The sequence below is a fragment of the Mchenga conophoros genome, linkage group LG20 (assembly GCF_057382185.1).
Source record: "Mchenga conophoros isolate Kocher_MC1m ecotype Shallow Benthic linkage group LG20, M_conophoros_male_GT1.1, whole genome shotgun sequence".
Taxonomy (NCBI): Eukaryota; Metazoa; Chordata; class Actinopteri; order Cichliformes; family Cichlidae; genus Mchenga; species Mchenga conophoros.
Genome location: NC_140545.1, coordinates 11,004,450 through 11,019,263, shown reverse-complemented (window position 1 = coordinate 11,019,263; position 14,814 = coordinate 11,004,450). Strand labels below are relative to the sequence as shown.

General features: G+C 41.6%; 1 protein-coding gene across 1 annotated transcript; it reads left to right on the top strand.

Annotated features, from left to right (window-relative positions):
* Positions 1 to 5,391: 5,391 nt before the first annotated feature.
* Positions 5,392 to 13,423, top strand: vwa1 (von Willebrand factor A domain containing 1). The gene is made up of 6 exons (XM_085260369.1): positions 5,392 to 5,775; positions 8,992 to 9,549; positions 10,479 to 10,802; positions 11,167 to 11,442; positions 11,637 to 11,912; positions 12,464 to 13,423. The coding sequence occupies exons 1-6, from the start codon at positions 5,691 to 5,693 to the stop codon at positions 12,490 to 12,492; spliced, it is 1,548 nt and encodes a 515-aa protein (XP_085116495.1). The 5' UTR covers positions 5,392 to 5,690; the 3' UTR covers positions 12,493 to 13,423.
* The last annotated feature ends 1,391 nt before the right edge of the window (positions 13,424 to 14,814 follow it).

Genomic DNA, 14,814 nt, shown 5'->3' with positions numbered 1-14,814 from the left:
AGCTGCTGTCTGCCGTGGCCAAAAGAGCAAACCGAAAGAGGGATTGTGAAAAAGAGAAAGGACAATGATAGGCATGCAATATTAAAAGCAGTTGGGGAGAGGGATATTCTGGGGAAGAATGAAAAAGAAAGAATGAAAGAAAGATTTGAGAAGACGAGGCAGGAAAGAAACTACAGGATTGACTTATTCCGTGAATACAGGCACAAACACACAGTTCAGCACAGTACTGGGCTGTGTTTGCCTGTGAATGTGAGAAAATGCTGTTACATTCAGCCAACTGTAGCCTACCATCCTCCTTCCCACAGGCCGCACGAGTGCAGCCAGCGCTCGGAGAACTCTGACATCGATGAGTCACCGCCAATGACCTTTCTCATGTGGTTTCTGAATAAGTGGGACTTTAGTATTTCTCTGCTTTTGGTAAGCATTAAAGGTTCTTTGAGCACTCTGTTCTGTTGGATGAAGACCTTTGTGTTATGCAGAATGAGAGAGCTGTGAATGGAATGACTTTTTAAAAAAAAATTGGCTGAACTATAACAACAAAGCAGAACTCTTGTGGTCTGGGTTCCTCTATTGAGGACGTAGACCCCTTCCAAAGGACCTCAGGCTCATTAAGGGCTTCTTACATGCTGCTGTGCTGTTAAATTTACCCTTTAAATGTTCTTTCTGTCAGCTTCTTCATAAATAATAGGGTTTTTGGTTTGTTTGTTTTTTACCTCAGCTGGTAGGAGCAATTGAAAATTTGACTCTACACTGTCAGCCAGTTCTCTTAAGTTTAACCAACTCGCTGTGATGACTTTGTATTAACACCGGGCCAAAACAATGAGTGGATTTATCTTCCATCTGTAAATAAACTCTGTCTGGCAATCCTCAGCACAGTAAGACCATTGTCTGAGCCGACCTCTAAAGGAGCTGGGCCTGGTAAAAGGGCAAAACTCCAGTGACCCAACTTGGCACAGCCGAAGGCCGTATGTGAAATTTTAGTGTGGAAACATACAGTGGGTGTTGGCCTCACTAGCGTGGAGACTCGCTGGCTGTTGATTACTGCAAAACAGATGTTCTAACTAGTGAGATGGCTCTGGCTGCATACAGTTTTGCTCAAAGATAGTAAGCAGGCACGGGTGCTTCTGTCCAAACTTAAATACACAGTCTGATTTATTCTTCTGAAATCACGCAAAGAATTGGACAGTCGCTTGTGTTTAATGTAACTTGTCGTATTTGTTTGGGGAAAAGAGATGATTGAGCATTTCCCTGGATACAGTTAAATCTTAGCTTCTTGGAACACTTTGCAAAGAGCAAAGGTTTTCTAGAAGAGGGATCCTATAAAACCAGTATTGGCTCACTTTTACACTGACTGACACTTTTTGATGTAAAAGTTGAGACTTTAGGATAGGCCTTTGATTAGCTCAAAATACGAGCCACTATGGACATATACAGGATAATGGTTGGTGGGGGCAGGAAAGAAGTTCTGACGCAGAACGGGATGGGGTTGTGTTGCTCAGGAAGGCAGTGGGTACTCATCTGCACATCCCACTGATGGGAAATCCCTTAGACTTTCCTGTCTATATTTTTAGTTTAATGGCTTTATTATTTGTTTATCTTCTCAAAATCCACTGCACAGGAGGCAAAGAGGCTTCTGGGCTATACGGAACAAAACCGGTTTCCATTTGCCTGAAAAGTCCCAAGCTGGCAAGATTTTTCTGCTTTTGGAATCCATTTTATTTGTCCCTCTTATCCATCACTGTAACTACATCACGCATATTCCTCTCCAAAATCAGTGTTTCATGGGGGCTTTTCTTGCAGTCTTTTTTTCCACTGAGAAGAGGGCAACATTCCTGCTCGTCTTCCAGAAATCTGCATAAGAGTTTGCTGTGAACCAAACCTTAAATACCATAGACTGACAAGAAGGCAGAGAAAAACACTGGCAAATATAACTCTGTGGAATTCTACTTAACCATCAAAAAGTGGCATTCCTATAAGCAGCCAAATCCTCTGCTGACAAATTTTTAAGGGGTAGCCACAATCACTGTAGGCCAAATTTACAAGAGACTATTAAAGGAGCAGTAGCTGGAGCTGCTTAAAAATTGTTTTCAGGCTTCCTGTTATCCCGCTCTGAGTGTTGTGATGAACAAAATGTTGTAAACTCTTCCATTGCCTCGATGACATCTTACTGTATTCGCCTCTCCTCCCGTCCCACCCATTCCCTCTGCAGCTATTTTTCCTCAGCTAAAAGTTCAAGTTTATTCCGCTGTTGTTGTCCCTCTTAAAAGATTTGTATTCGTTACCCCTGCAAGGATATGAAGGTGCGCACAAATGAGCATAAACAAGTCTGTGTAAAGGTCGCATAAACTGACAATGTACAGTAATCAAGCCAGGGGTAGAAAGTGTGTTGACATGAGGCTGTGCTGGGTGGAAACAGCTGGCCATTTCTGTGGATTTCAGTGCAATATCAAACACTAACACAGTTTGTGTCCTCGGCACAAGTTGGTCACGCACTGCACAACTGATGCAATGTTTGACAGTGTGAAATATGGACAGAAATGTGTTGCTGTGTGTGTGTGCGCGCACATACATATTAGGCTATTTACTGCTCGCATGCACATACACACACGCGTCACTGTGAGTGGGGTATACTGAATGTAAGTGATTTACAGCTCACTGACGAGACTGTAAAAATCATCCGGCACAGTGTCAATGACCATGGGGACCGCAACTGTGCTTGTGAGAACTTGTTCAGCCCTGGAGGGGGAGGTCCACAAAAAAACCACAGAGAAATTAATGTTGCATGTCTGTTGAGCAGAAGCAGCAGAGTGTAAATGGATCGTGATGTGACAGGGAGCTTTGGGCCCGGTTTTAGCAAGGCTGCATTCAAATAAATAAATATGTCCAACTCATCACAAACATAATTTGTCAGGGACGTCCGACTCTTTCTTAAATCATGACACAATACAAGCAAGCATGATTCAATGTTTGCACTTGTCTTTTATCGCCAGTTACAATTACACAATGTTTCCAATACAGATGATTATAAAGAAATTTCAGCTCTCATAATGCTTCTGAATCACTGACTGCACTGTAGTGGGGTTGTTTAGTTTCTAGGTGTGTGTATTGGGATGGGCGTGCCTACTGTCAGTGTCTTACTGGAAGAATACAAGTATTTGAACACGATGCGTCACAGAAGAATTCAGAGCTTTGTTTGGTCCCACTTGAATTCTAACATCCTCTTCCATCCATTTATTCCCTCCTACAGTCCGTTTTCCTCCTTGTTTGTGTCTCTCACACACATACAATATTAATAGTTTCCATGTTGAATCATACAGTAGGTGACTTCATGCATGCCTGTGCGTAATTGTCCACTTTATTTACTTTCTACATGTAAATCTTACTTTAGTTTTTAAAAAGGCACAATGGTTGAACACAGAGAATAGTCTGCATGGAGAGCTGTTTACCTTTTTTCCACTCTCAAGACTGTGTGCCATGTAATTTCACAGATTCACTCCCAGTGGTTTGAATGCTGAAAGTATTTGTGGTTGCTCTTGGTAAACCAGAGGTTTCCTTAATCTTTCGGATAGCTGGAATACTTGGTAGTCTTACCGTTATAGTAAATAAGATAAATGCAAAAGTCTAAATATTACTCTTTGAGGACAAAATCTACAAGTATGTCACAAGACAATATATAATAAAAAAAAGTTATATTTGTACAAATCCTTTGTTTCTATTCGTATTTCTGAATTTTTCAATTGTTACAAACCCTGTATTAGACAGTTCTTCCCTTTGGCGAGTCCTTTTAATGAGTTGTGAGCAAAAAACTGTTAAGTGACTTTTTTGGTGGGTTCTCTATTTCCAGACTCTGTTAATGGGGTAATCTGAAGACTTAACTCTTGTCCTGGATCAGATTCAAGATGTTGACGCCTGGATAGTGGAGCCTATTTACTATTCTGAGTTACAGGGGAGACAGGAGAGAGGAGGAGTGAAAAGCTAAAGAGCGAGTTGTGTCAAGTAACAGTAACCACGAGGAAGTTCAAGGAGTCCTACCTTCAAAATAAACGGATCAGTTGCTCACATGCTTCAGCAGTGTTGACTGATTTGATTGCTTTTCCACGCTGTGCAGAAACAAGTTTATAGGCAGCTTAAATGTTCTGGGAAATATTGGGAATCATGCAACCACACCACACATGCAAACTTTGTTTTCCAGTTTCAAAAAAGTTGACTTTTCTAGCAAAGCATTAGAATCATGAAAGTGGCTGGCTACACATCCAAACAAACTTACTAATGTTTTCACGACTGGGTTCAAGCACTGATACATATGCTTGAATCCAAGTTGATATGATCTTTTTCTCCCACATGAACCCTGCTCTTGTTTGTGAAGTATGTGAAACCTTAGTTCTGCTTCATTTAGAACCCCATTGCCCCATATAACATGATACTAATTGAGAAAATTGGGTTTTTGAAGCCTTAAAAGACTAGATTTTTAAATTATTTTCTGGAGAGTTCCAATTACTCCAGTGACGGAGTGATTTTAATTTTTTTGGTTAAAGTTTTGCTACTCCATACTGAAGAGGTCAGGATGAATCTGGAGCCATTTGTAAAACTCAGTGGAGGCTCAGTCATGGTTTGGGGCTACATTTCAGTCAGTGGTGTTGGAGATCTTGTCAAAACTGATGCAATTATGAATGCAGAAAGGTACCATCAGATTTGGATCCACTATGCAATACAAGGCAGAAAGAATCTGATTAGCAGCTTTATGACACCATGACAACCATAGAAAACACTCTGCCAAACCAGTAAAGGCATACCTGGATAGAAACACACAGTGGACTGGTCTCCACAAAGCCTGGAGCTCAACATTATTGAAGCAGTGTGATCACCTCGACAGAGAGCAGAACAAAAAGCAGCCAAGATCCAAAGAGGAGCTTTGAATGTCCTTCAAGACTTCTGGAGAAATATTCCTAAAGACTACTTAAAGAAATTACAAGGTTGACTCTTGAGGAATAGTGATAGTCTGAAAGGAAACCTTCTGAATGAACTGTTTTTAGGTTTTGTTTAATGTCTGTTTTAAATTTTTTTAAAAATGAAGCGCTGAACATGATTTATTTTTACATTTGTAAAATGTAAAATAAAATTATTTTGACAGTTATAAAAATAAAAGGGCCTGGGTTTGTTTCCCTTAATAGTATTATTTTGTTACGGCGGTAATTAGGCTGCTTAACATCAAAATAACATAATCATTAAAGACACCCCCCCCCCCCCCCCCCCCCCTTTAAAAAAAACGATTTGGTTCCTGTCAGGCAAAAATCCATTCCGCTTTGCTTCGCAGTAAGACATCTTATTTTGAAAGTGTTCCCGGAATTTTTGGTTTCGCTTCGTGTCCCGAGCGCGGGCGAAGCGCGTTTGGGTTAATCAGGAGCGTCCAAACCTTACGCACGCAGTCTGGAAGTTTTCGCTCCAGTTTAAGTTTAACTCCCAGTGACTCCGGTTACAGACAGCGTGGTCATGGTCAGAGAAGAAGAAAGATAAGAAGCAAAATAAAAAAAGCCGGGCTGAATGTGACTCATACAGGCTGAATTATGCCTCTGCCTGTGATTTACTAACCCGGAGTGCGCTCCTCAGGCTGGATGTATGGTTGACTGAAGAAGCCCTAACATTTGTCCCACATATATATTTTCTTCCGTGGAGCTAACTCGTTCATTCTGATGGAGGGCCACATGTTATTTGCGTGGATGCTGATGTGTTTGCTTCTGCGGCCCTCAACCGCACAGAACAGCCCACCTGAAGGAGGTAAGCGCCGTTGATTCAGTGGAAACCAGTCTAATTATAATTATTTGCATTGCATAACAGGGGGGCGATAGCGACTAGCAGACAAAAACATTTTTTTTAAAAGAGGAAGATTACAAATAAAACAATGTGAGCCACAATAATCTGTAATTTTTGTAAATAAAGCGACTTAAAGCGTTGGTGCCACATAATAAAAGGAATACAGCTGGGCTCGGGGCGGATTAGGGTGGGGTTGACATTACACCAGTGTTCTCAGTAAAGTGGCATGACTCCAGGTATTGAATTATCTGTTGATGAAATCTTACAGCCAGGAGTAGCGACTTCATACAGTAGGGCTAGGGGCATGGGTGGGGGCACTCTGATCGACCACGCAGGCATGCTGAGGATGGCTTCAGGTGCTCCCGGGAATTCTCAGGTTATTGTCAGTTGATGACATCTCAGGGCTTTACAACAGACTTCTAATAAGGGGAAGACCAAATAACCTCCAGGTCTGCTGGAAAAGGTTTTTTGTTTTTAAAGGATAATTCTGGTTAATGTTAGTAGAACACAAGAGTGCAAAGAATGACAGATTTGATGCATCTTATGGGGTTTTTTTCTAAACATGCACAATAAGATGCTCCTCTTTATAAGATGTTTTTAATTCTGATCAGTAACTGCTGATTTGCAGACTCCAAATCTAAACCAATCCTATCAGCTCTTATCATAGCAGTGCCTTTGTGCCATTCTGGCAAAGCTCATGACCGCAAAGTGACAGAGATTTCCCCAGGTGGTGATGGCACCGGCAGGTTTCTTAGTGAGAGTGGATATTTATGAGTGTCTGTAGTTAGGGATATGCTGATGCTTTGCTGTTCCATTTATAGGGATACGATGAGATAACTTGGTCTACGGTAATTGGGCTTTATATAAATGTACTTGCTGTTTTTACTCTAGTTAAATAAAGGTCTTATGTCTGTAACCTTTAACAACAGTTATAAATCACTAATAATTAACCATATGTCTAATAAAGGCTCAAAAAGTAAAGTTATACTATGCTCTAAACCCAGGATGTCAAACTTATTTTCTGTTTACTTTGATGTGAGTGGGCCAGACCTGTGTAAAGACATTTAAGTCTATGTTTCAACCCCACCCCATGTCTTAATAGAAAAAGAAGCGCAATTTCAAGAGAAATGTTGCTGTAGTGTAGCACATGAGAGAATTCTTGCAGCACTAACAAATAAATGTGTAACAAAGTTCTAGTAGTTCATTATCCAGACTGTCCTGTAAACAGAAAATCTGTTTTCTGACTGCGTGCTGATAGTAAAAAACAAAACAAAAAACCCCCAGAAACTTATGTAGTAGGTAGATTACTTTAGTGTGGTATAGAGATCTTTATCAGAAGGAAAAAGCTGTAAAACTTACATTTTAACAAATCCTGAATTAACGCTCTCCTTCCCATTTTCCAAAGCTGCCCAGTTTACTGCCCGATTCGGGCCCCCTGGGCTCTATATTTGGCACCCCTGCTTTAGACCTTAGACTGTCTGAAAATGAAGTAGCTTATTGTATTGTATTATACTGAGGCAGTGCCTTGTACCTTCCAGAGACCAGTCATCAACCACTGGTACCAATTCTGTGCCTTATATTTTTTGGCTGCTTCTGGTTGTTCCCATGTTACAAAGCGTCACCAGTGTGGGTAGCTCTGCATGTTTCTATTTTGCAGAGTTTCATGCTTCTCATGACAAAACCCCAAGGGGGGATTTTTGCATTACGAGCTGCAGTCAAACCAGCGACACCACTACACTGCGAATGTAACGGTACAAAAACAAGGTCATTTAAAGAAAATGTGCAAAATTAGACAGGAATACCACTCAATTTTATTCATTTAAACTTCTATAGTGCTTTTCTACTCTTGTTCAAGCTTTATCTTTTTCATATCGTTCTCATCCCAACATGCAACCTATTTAAATCTTCACTGTGTTTTTAGCCCCAAAAAACCCCCTCATAACATACTCATATGTTTTTGTAAGGTGCTCAGCCTGATCTGCTTGCTGTTTTACTCACGCTTCATTTTTCTCCATCACATCATTAGCTAAGATCTGTAGTGCATGCGATAACCCGAGACAGCATTCAACCACGGCAATAAAGAACGATAAAATGGCTCGCTCCAGCAGTAGGTCTGAAGATAAAGGCGTACCTGCACAAACGCAGAGGTAAGGGGCTCCTATACGCAACAGCACTCTTGCTCCAAACAAGAGTGATGTAAGGAATTCTTTAGGTTGATAGAGGGGGAAAAGGCAGCAAGCATGCAGGCTGGCATGTGTGCACACACGCTTGATTTGTGTGTATACATGCTTCGCTGCTCAGCTTTCAACACCTTGAAGCCTAGTCCACACCTCATGTCAAGCGTTGGACCTTGACATATTTAAAAAATGAGACACTGAATTACACGCCTATATAACTGTATTTTCTGCAGAGTCATATATGTGTAGTCCAAAGTCTTCATCTTAAAAGTTTCTGATTTCTCGAGTGACGATTTTAACAGTAGGCAGGATTTCTTTTGGATCTGTGCACAATCTGTAGATTTGAAGCTAAGTTCTGCTTGTTGTGCTACTGTTTCCTGCTCTGTATATGGTCATCCAGCATTCCTCTTCATCCCTCACATGAAACTGGCAGTACCCCCCAGCTTCATTCCTCTCCTTTTAACGCCTTTTATTTCCCTCGTCCCGCCTCCTTTCTCCACTCCCTCCCTCTCTCCCACCAGTACCCAGCACAGCTACTGTCATGCCTGTTCCTCTACTTTGGGCATTGTTGCTTCTGTTATAAGATATGCAAAATTAGGGAGTGGGAAAAAAAATAATCCACCCGTAGCTTTGTGCTTGGATGCCTTTAATCCATTATCCAACTTTGAAGTTACAGTATCATGATGCCTGCATCAGTTTTGTACTTCCTCTGTTTGTTTTACAGTCTTCTTATCTCCAAAACCACAGCCTATTTTGGGGGGTTTTGCTTTTAACTTTCTTCTGCTTTCATGTAAAACAAACAATTTTCTCTATAAGATTTGTTCACTGTGACACTGTTTTTCTCTCTCATAAAAACAGGATGGAAATGTGTGTAGAGGGAAGCACGAAAAGAGACCTGTGGAAAAACAGAATCATAGAGAGTTGTTGGCGCAAGTCAGTAACTGATTCCGCTCGCTTGATATGCATATTAATGACTGTATTGATGTTTGTTGCTTCTCCACAGTGCTGAACTGCTGTGAGGGGGACGTCCTCTTCTTGGTGGATTCCTCGGGGAGTGTGTCATCCTACGAGCACTCCCGAATGCTAGCCTTCCTGTCCGAGCTCATCTCCCCCTTTTCGCTGGGAGAGGACCAGGTAAGGGTAGGACTTCTGCAGGTGGGCACCAAACCACGTCTCGAGTTCGGCTTTGATAAATACAGCACCCAAAGTGGCCTTCAGGCCGCTTTGAAAACCATCAAGCCTCTCAGGGGGGACACCAACACAGTTGAGGCGCTGAAAATGGTGAAGGAGTGGGTCCTGCGTCCTGGAAAGGCTGGCGGCGCCCGGGAAAATCTCCCGAGGGTGCTAGTGTGGCTGACTGATGGGGTAAAACCAGGGGATGTGACTGGACCGATGGCCCAGCTTCGGGATGATGGTGTGGCCGTGCTGGTCGTGTCCACTGGCCATGGCAACTACCAGGTGTTGAGGCAGGTGGTGAGCCCACCTGTGGAGGACCACCTGCACTTTGTGGACATTGACGATATGAGCATCATCACAAAGGAATTCCGGGATGCCATTATTGGTGAGTACAGCATGGGTAGTGTCTTTATGTGTTGCAAATAAAAGATTTAAAGAATGAACAGATAATTAGAATTTGTTGTTGGACTGAACACAACACACATTCTGCTCAATAAAAAAACGTGTATCTGCACATGCCTGTACTACAGAGACTGGGAAAAATATTATTTATGATTGATCCTGACCAATTAAAGCTGGATTGCTCGTACGCTTCAGTAGCTTTGAGAAACCCCCCTTCCATTCAAACAGCTACAATAACACTTATATCCTGCCTCAGTGATGTATTACATGTCTCTCTGTGCTTCTCCCTAATTCCACACATGCTCTTGAAGACAAGGAGACCAACTAGCCGGGACACTCTGTGTGCATGTGTATGAGTCCCTGTAATGAGATAGGCCAATCTATTAATGGATTAATGATTCAACATCTCTTTCTGCTCCATCCAACACTATGCCCAACATGACACACACACATATATATTTATATATAGAGACCTGGAAGATGAGCCATTTCTCTGGATGGATTAGGTAACTGCCATAACACTCACAAGGGTCACTACAGCATTTATACAACAGCTGTAAGATATGATGCATAATAGAAAATAGGGCTTGTGTAGAACAAGGTGGAATGCATCAGTCCTTGCTGGGTGCATAAGGATTTAATCACAGATATCAGTGCATCTGGGAAAATTGTTATTTTGTTGCAGGGCCTCACTGGGTTGGCTATTTCAGGTTGTCTCAGTGCTGTCGCTGTGAATGCATTTAGGTTTCAAAGTCTGGGAGTCTATGTGAGTAGCTGACTGAAGCCAAGGCATTTTTAGCGCTCCTTCTGTCCTGTCACCATCATTTCTCCTCCTTTTTGAAAATTAAAAATGATAACTCAACCCCAACAACGTGTGCACGCGCTAACACGAGATCCTGCCGTCTCCAACAGAGATCATCCGCGCTGAACGAATTCACGTTCGAGACGTCTCCACCAGCTCCGCCACACTGCAGTGGCGACCCGTTCTGTCCGGGTTGACGGGCCACTATGAGATCCTCTTCAAAGAACTTCGGAGAGGAGTCGGTGGGGTTGAGACCAGTAGGCCTGATGTATTCACTGGAGGACCTCCGTACCAGAGACTTACCCAGACTGCGGATTCCAGCACTGCCAGGTTAACTGGCCTGAAGCCTGACACCAACTATATCGCCATACTGAGACCAGAGTCCAACGAACAAGCCTTTAACGACCTCCATGTCACCTTCAGAACTAGACCAGGTTGAGTTCTCTCTATATATACGCTTGCTTTGCAAGTTGCACAAAACCTTTTCAGTGGTTTGCTATAAATATAAAAAGTCAAAGTTCTAATTTGCTTTTGCAGTCTCTCAAATTTAGGAATTTGCTCTTTTTATCTGTTCTGCATGCAACACTGTCAATTTTGTTGACATTCTGAATGAAATGTCTTTGTTATAGGCCCACAATAAGAAAATAAAAGCTAAATCCACTGCAATTAAAAAGCTTGTGTAAAAGATTTTATTTTGTGGTTCGGTGAAGAAGAAAAAATTCAAAGTGAAAATCATCATATTCTCCTCATATTTTTTCTACTGCCTCAGCAATTGTTCTTGTCTCTCTTACACACCAGAGGTGCTGAGCCCAGCTGTGGTAACAGTTTCCGAGCCTGGACAAAGCAGTGTTCGGGTCAGCTGGGGTCCTCTCCAACCAGGGATGGTTGAGAGTTACTCTGTTGAGTATTCAGCCCTGCCCACGGGTAAAGTGCACTATGTCCAACTGAGTCGAAGTCAGAACTCTACTCTGCTCAGAAACCTCCAACCAGATACCACTTACTTGGTCACTGTTACTGCCAGGCACGCCTCAGGAAAGGAGAAAGCCATGTCTGTCAAAGTGTGCACTCAAGAAGGTGAGGTCAAATTAGGTCATAATCCCACTCCTTCATTGTCTTATTCATTCTGCATCCTAAATTCCAGATAATTGTAGTTCCGTTCAGTTCTGAAATGGTCAGTTCTCCTGCTGTTTTGTTTTTTTGCTTCACTGCTTTATAGTTCTCTTTCCTTTCGAAATATAACCAAACTTTTGAATGGTCTCTGTCTCTAGTGACTCCAGCGCTGGCAGACCTCCAGTTGACTACAGTGGGTAGTGACTCAGTAGAGGTTGAATGGAACGGTGGCACATCTCACTTGAGGGGCTACTGGCTCACCTGGGAGGGACAGCAAAGCTCTGCCCCTGGTCAGCGCTCCTCCCTCTACTTGCCACCCGACTCCCTCTCAACACGGCTCACGCACCTGCCCCCTTCGGCTAGAGTGTGCGTGTCACCCATTTACCGGACGGCACGGGGAGAGGGACTGTGTTGCACGGCACAGTTTCACTCAGGTGAGTGCGGGCCTGGTAGATTAAAAAGCACCAAGGAATTGAATTTTTTTTAAGTTAGTTGGTTAATATATTATGGATTAGTTTGAAGTTTTTCTACAAAACACTGAGGCCAAAAGAAAATTAAAAAATTATACAAAGCAAAAACTCATGCACTATTTTGGTACAGTATCAAACCATGCATATAGTAGATTTCAATTAGTACCTCAGTAGAGCAGAGTTCACATAAGTCTTGTTTATTGAGATCAGACCATTGAAAAAAAACATCTTTCTCTGGGATCCTTTTCCTGGTTTAGGTGGGTAACCCACAGGCCTCACCAGCAACAGCTACTAAATATTAATAGTCTTTAAAATTACTTATTTAAATGTAATTTTGCACTGCAGCAAACTCTGCAAGTGAAAGTTGCTCTGTATTGTGAGTGGAAGCAGAAATCACAGTTAGTTATTTTAATTCCTTAATAAATGCCCCATGTGTGCACTTTGTATGTAAGTTTGAGAGCTTAAAATGTATAAATACTAATATCTCAGCTGCTTCTTTCCTTCTTTTCCTTTAGATGCATTAGTGTATGGCTACCAATCATAGCACCCTGAGACTGCAGCTGTACCTTACCAAACATGGAGGGACGAAGGCGAGAAGAATGCTGACTTTCATCCATAATTCTTTTCCCTGCCTTTCCCCTCTGTGGAAATCCTCCAGGAGTGACGTGTGGGTTGGCTTACCGAACACTCATGTGGAAGCTATGGACACTTAAGAGTAGTCGGGGGGGAAAAACAGCCACATGCTGACTGCAATCTGCGACACAAAGGAATAACTACTTTCCTGTTTTTATCTTCTCATCTGGTTTGCCCCTGTACTAAATGATGCTTCACATTAAGGACGTGCATTAAAGAAACATAATTTGTAGGTGTGTTTCGCAGCTACGGAGAAGGGTGTGATGGGAATGTTGAGGTTTTATGTGGCTTGTTTTGAAAAAGGGGTTCCCACCATATGCGGGCCATGTGTTCAAATCTGCTCCCTCCCCCAAATCCGCATAACGCACAGAAAACATCTGATTTACATTTTTGATGAATGCAATGAATTCTGCTTCAGTTGACAATATTCAAAAGATTAAAGCTTTGGGCAGATTCAGTTACGATTGCTTTGACCTTTCAAGATATTAATAAAGGTTATCTTATCTTATCTTATATTATAAAAACACCAACCACGTGCTGAAAGTAGAGGGATGCTGTATATGATGTGCAGATCTGTGTAGCTGAGAGTAGCCTTCTACCGATGTCTTGTACATCCAGTAATATTTATTAATCTGAAAATCATGCAAATATAAGAATCTATAACTTCTTCACAGACATGCTCTTTACATTTTAAGACTTTCTTTTATAGCTAGTCTCTGCTGCCCCCTACTGAAAAGATTACAGGCTTCTCTTTTACTGTATACTGAAAACATGTATTTTATGCTGACTGCCTTTGGAATTTAATACCAGCTTTCAATAAAGTCATTTTGTAATTTTGTTTACATATTTGGTTGTTTATTTTAAATTTTAGCATATAACAATACTACTGACTGGAAAAACAGCCAAGTCTGATGGGTATGTGTGGAGGTGGACCTCACAGACTAAAAACTACTGCTGATGCTTTTTGAGCTGGAGGTGTTAAAAGTCCAGGTGACTGATTTTGAACACCCAGACTCCGCCTGCTCTCGAAGCCACTCTAATCTGTGCAGGGTCTTCTCCAAACAACAAAGCTCTAGAATTGATCTTTTGAAATAAATTTAGACAACTTTTTTTCATTTTGGTTTATTATTTTATTACTGTGATTTTTTTATCGAGGCAGCTGATTTAGTCTATCACAACACTGAGGAAAATGTAGCACACCTCTGTTGAGGCTCCTTTAAATTTTAGATGAAAAACGGTTGTGTGTGACAGATTTGCTGTCATGCTTTGGGACACGTTTGATTTTCTGTAGGTACATGGCATCATAAACAAATGGTTCAGTGTCATGGGGAAGGACACTTCAGTAACATTAGCAGCCCTTCAAGCTTGTGTTGTTGTTTTCAGTTACTTCTTTTTTCATCACATCATTGGAGATTCTAAAACTCAAAAAAAATTGATAAACTATATTTTGTCATGTTTCGGCTGTGTGCAGGCAGAAGAAGGACCCAAATGCAAAACTCACCACACAGGAATTAAACTCAAAAAGCTGCTTTATTGCAGAACAGCACAAAAATATAACAAAACTAAACTGGGACATGGATAACTAACACACAGGGAAACACAGCCATGAGGGAGACTACAACACTGACAAAGAGAAACACAGGGCTTAAATATACTGAGGGATAACGAGGGAATGAGACAAAGAAGGAGAGCACAGCTGGGAGTAATCAGGCTGGACGAGACAAGGGAAGCAAAACTAGAAATACTGACATGAGACATGGACCTTCAAAGTAAAACAGGAAACACACTGACTGAACTCTAGACATGTAAACTTAACAGCAACTGGGGAGACAGACCATAGGAACCTGAAACATGGTACAGAAAGGCACAGTAGACACAACATGGAACATAGGGAAGCCGCATTACAAAACCTAAGAAATAAACCTATGATAACCATAACTGAAACCTAGGGAAATAGCAAACACAGTACAACAAAGGACTCAAAACATAAACCATAATATAAAAACACAAGAACTCAAAAAGCTGGGTCAGAAAGTCCCAGAACCGTGACATATTTGTGCCTGGACAGGTAAATAGAATGGCACATGAATGTGATGGAGGCAAATCGGGAAGCCCTTGTTCTGTGACAAAAATGCATTTAAAATGTTAAAATCCTCCATCACAGTCATTAACTTGCATGAATGCCACGTCAAAAGTGACTTAGAAAGAAAATACATCCAAGAGTTTTGGTTGA

Coding starts and splice junctions, on each gene's coding strand:
- vwa1 (XM_085260369.1), top strand. CDS start 5,691: ATGGAGGGCCACATGTTATTTGCGTGGATGCTGATGTGTTTGCTTCTG. Junction 5,776..8,991: donor GAACAGCCCACCTGAAGGAG/GTAAGCGCCGTT, acceptor GCTTCTCCACAG/TGCTGAACTGCTGTGAGGGG. Junction 11,443..11,636: donor CAAAGTGTGCACTCAAGAAG/GTGAGGTCAAAT, acceptor CTCTGTCTCTAG/TGACTCCAGCGCTGGCAGAC.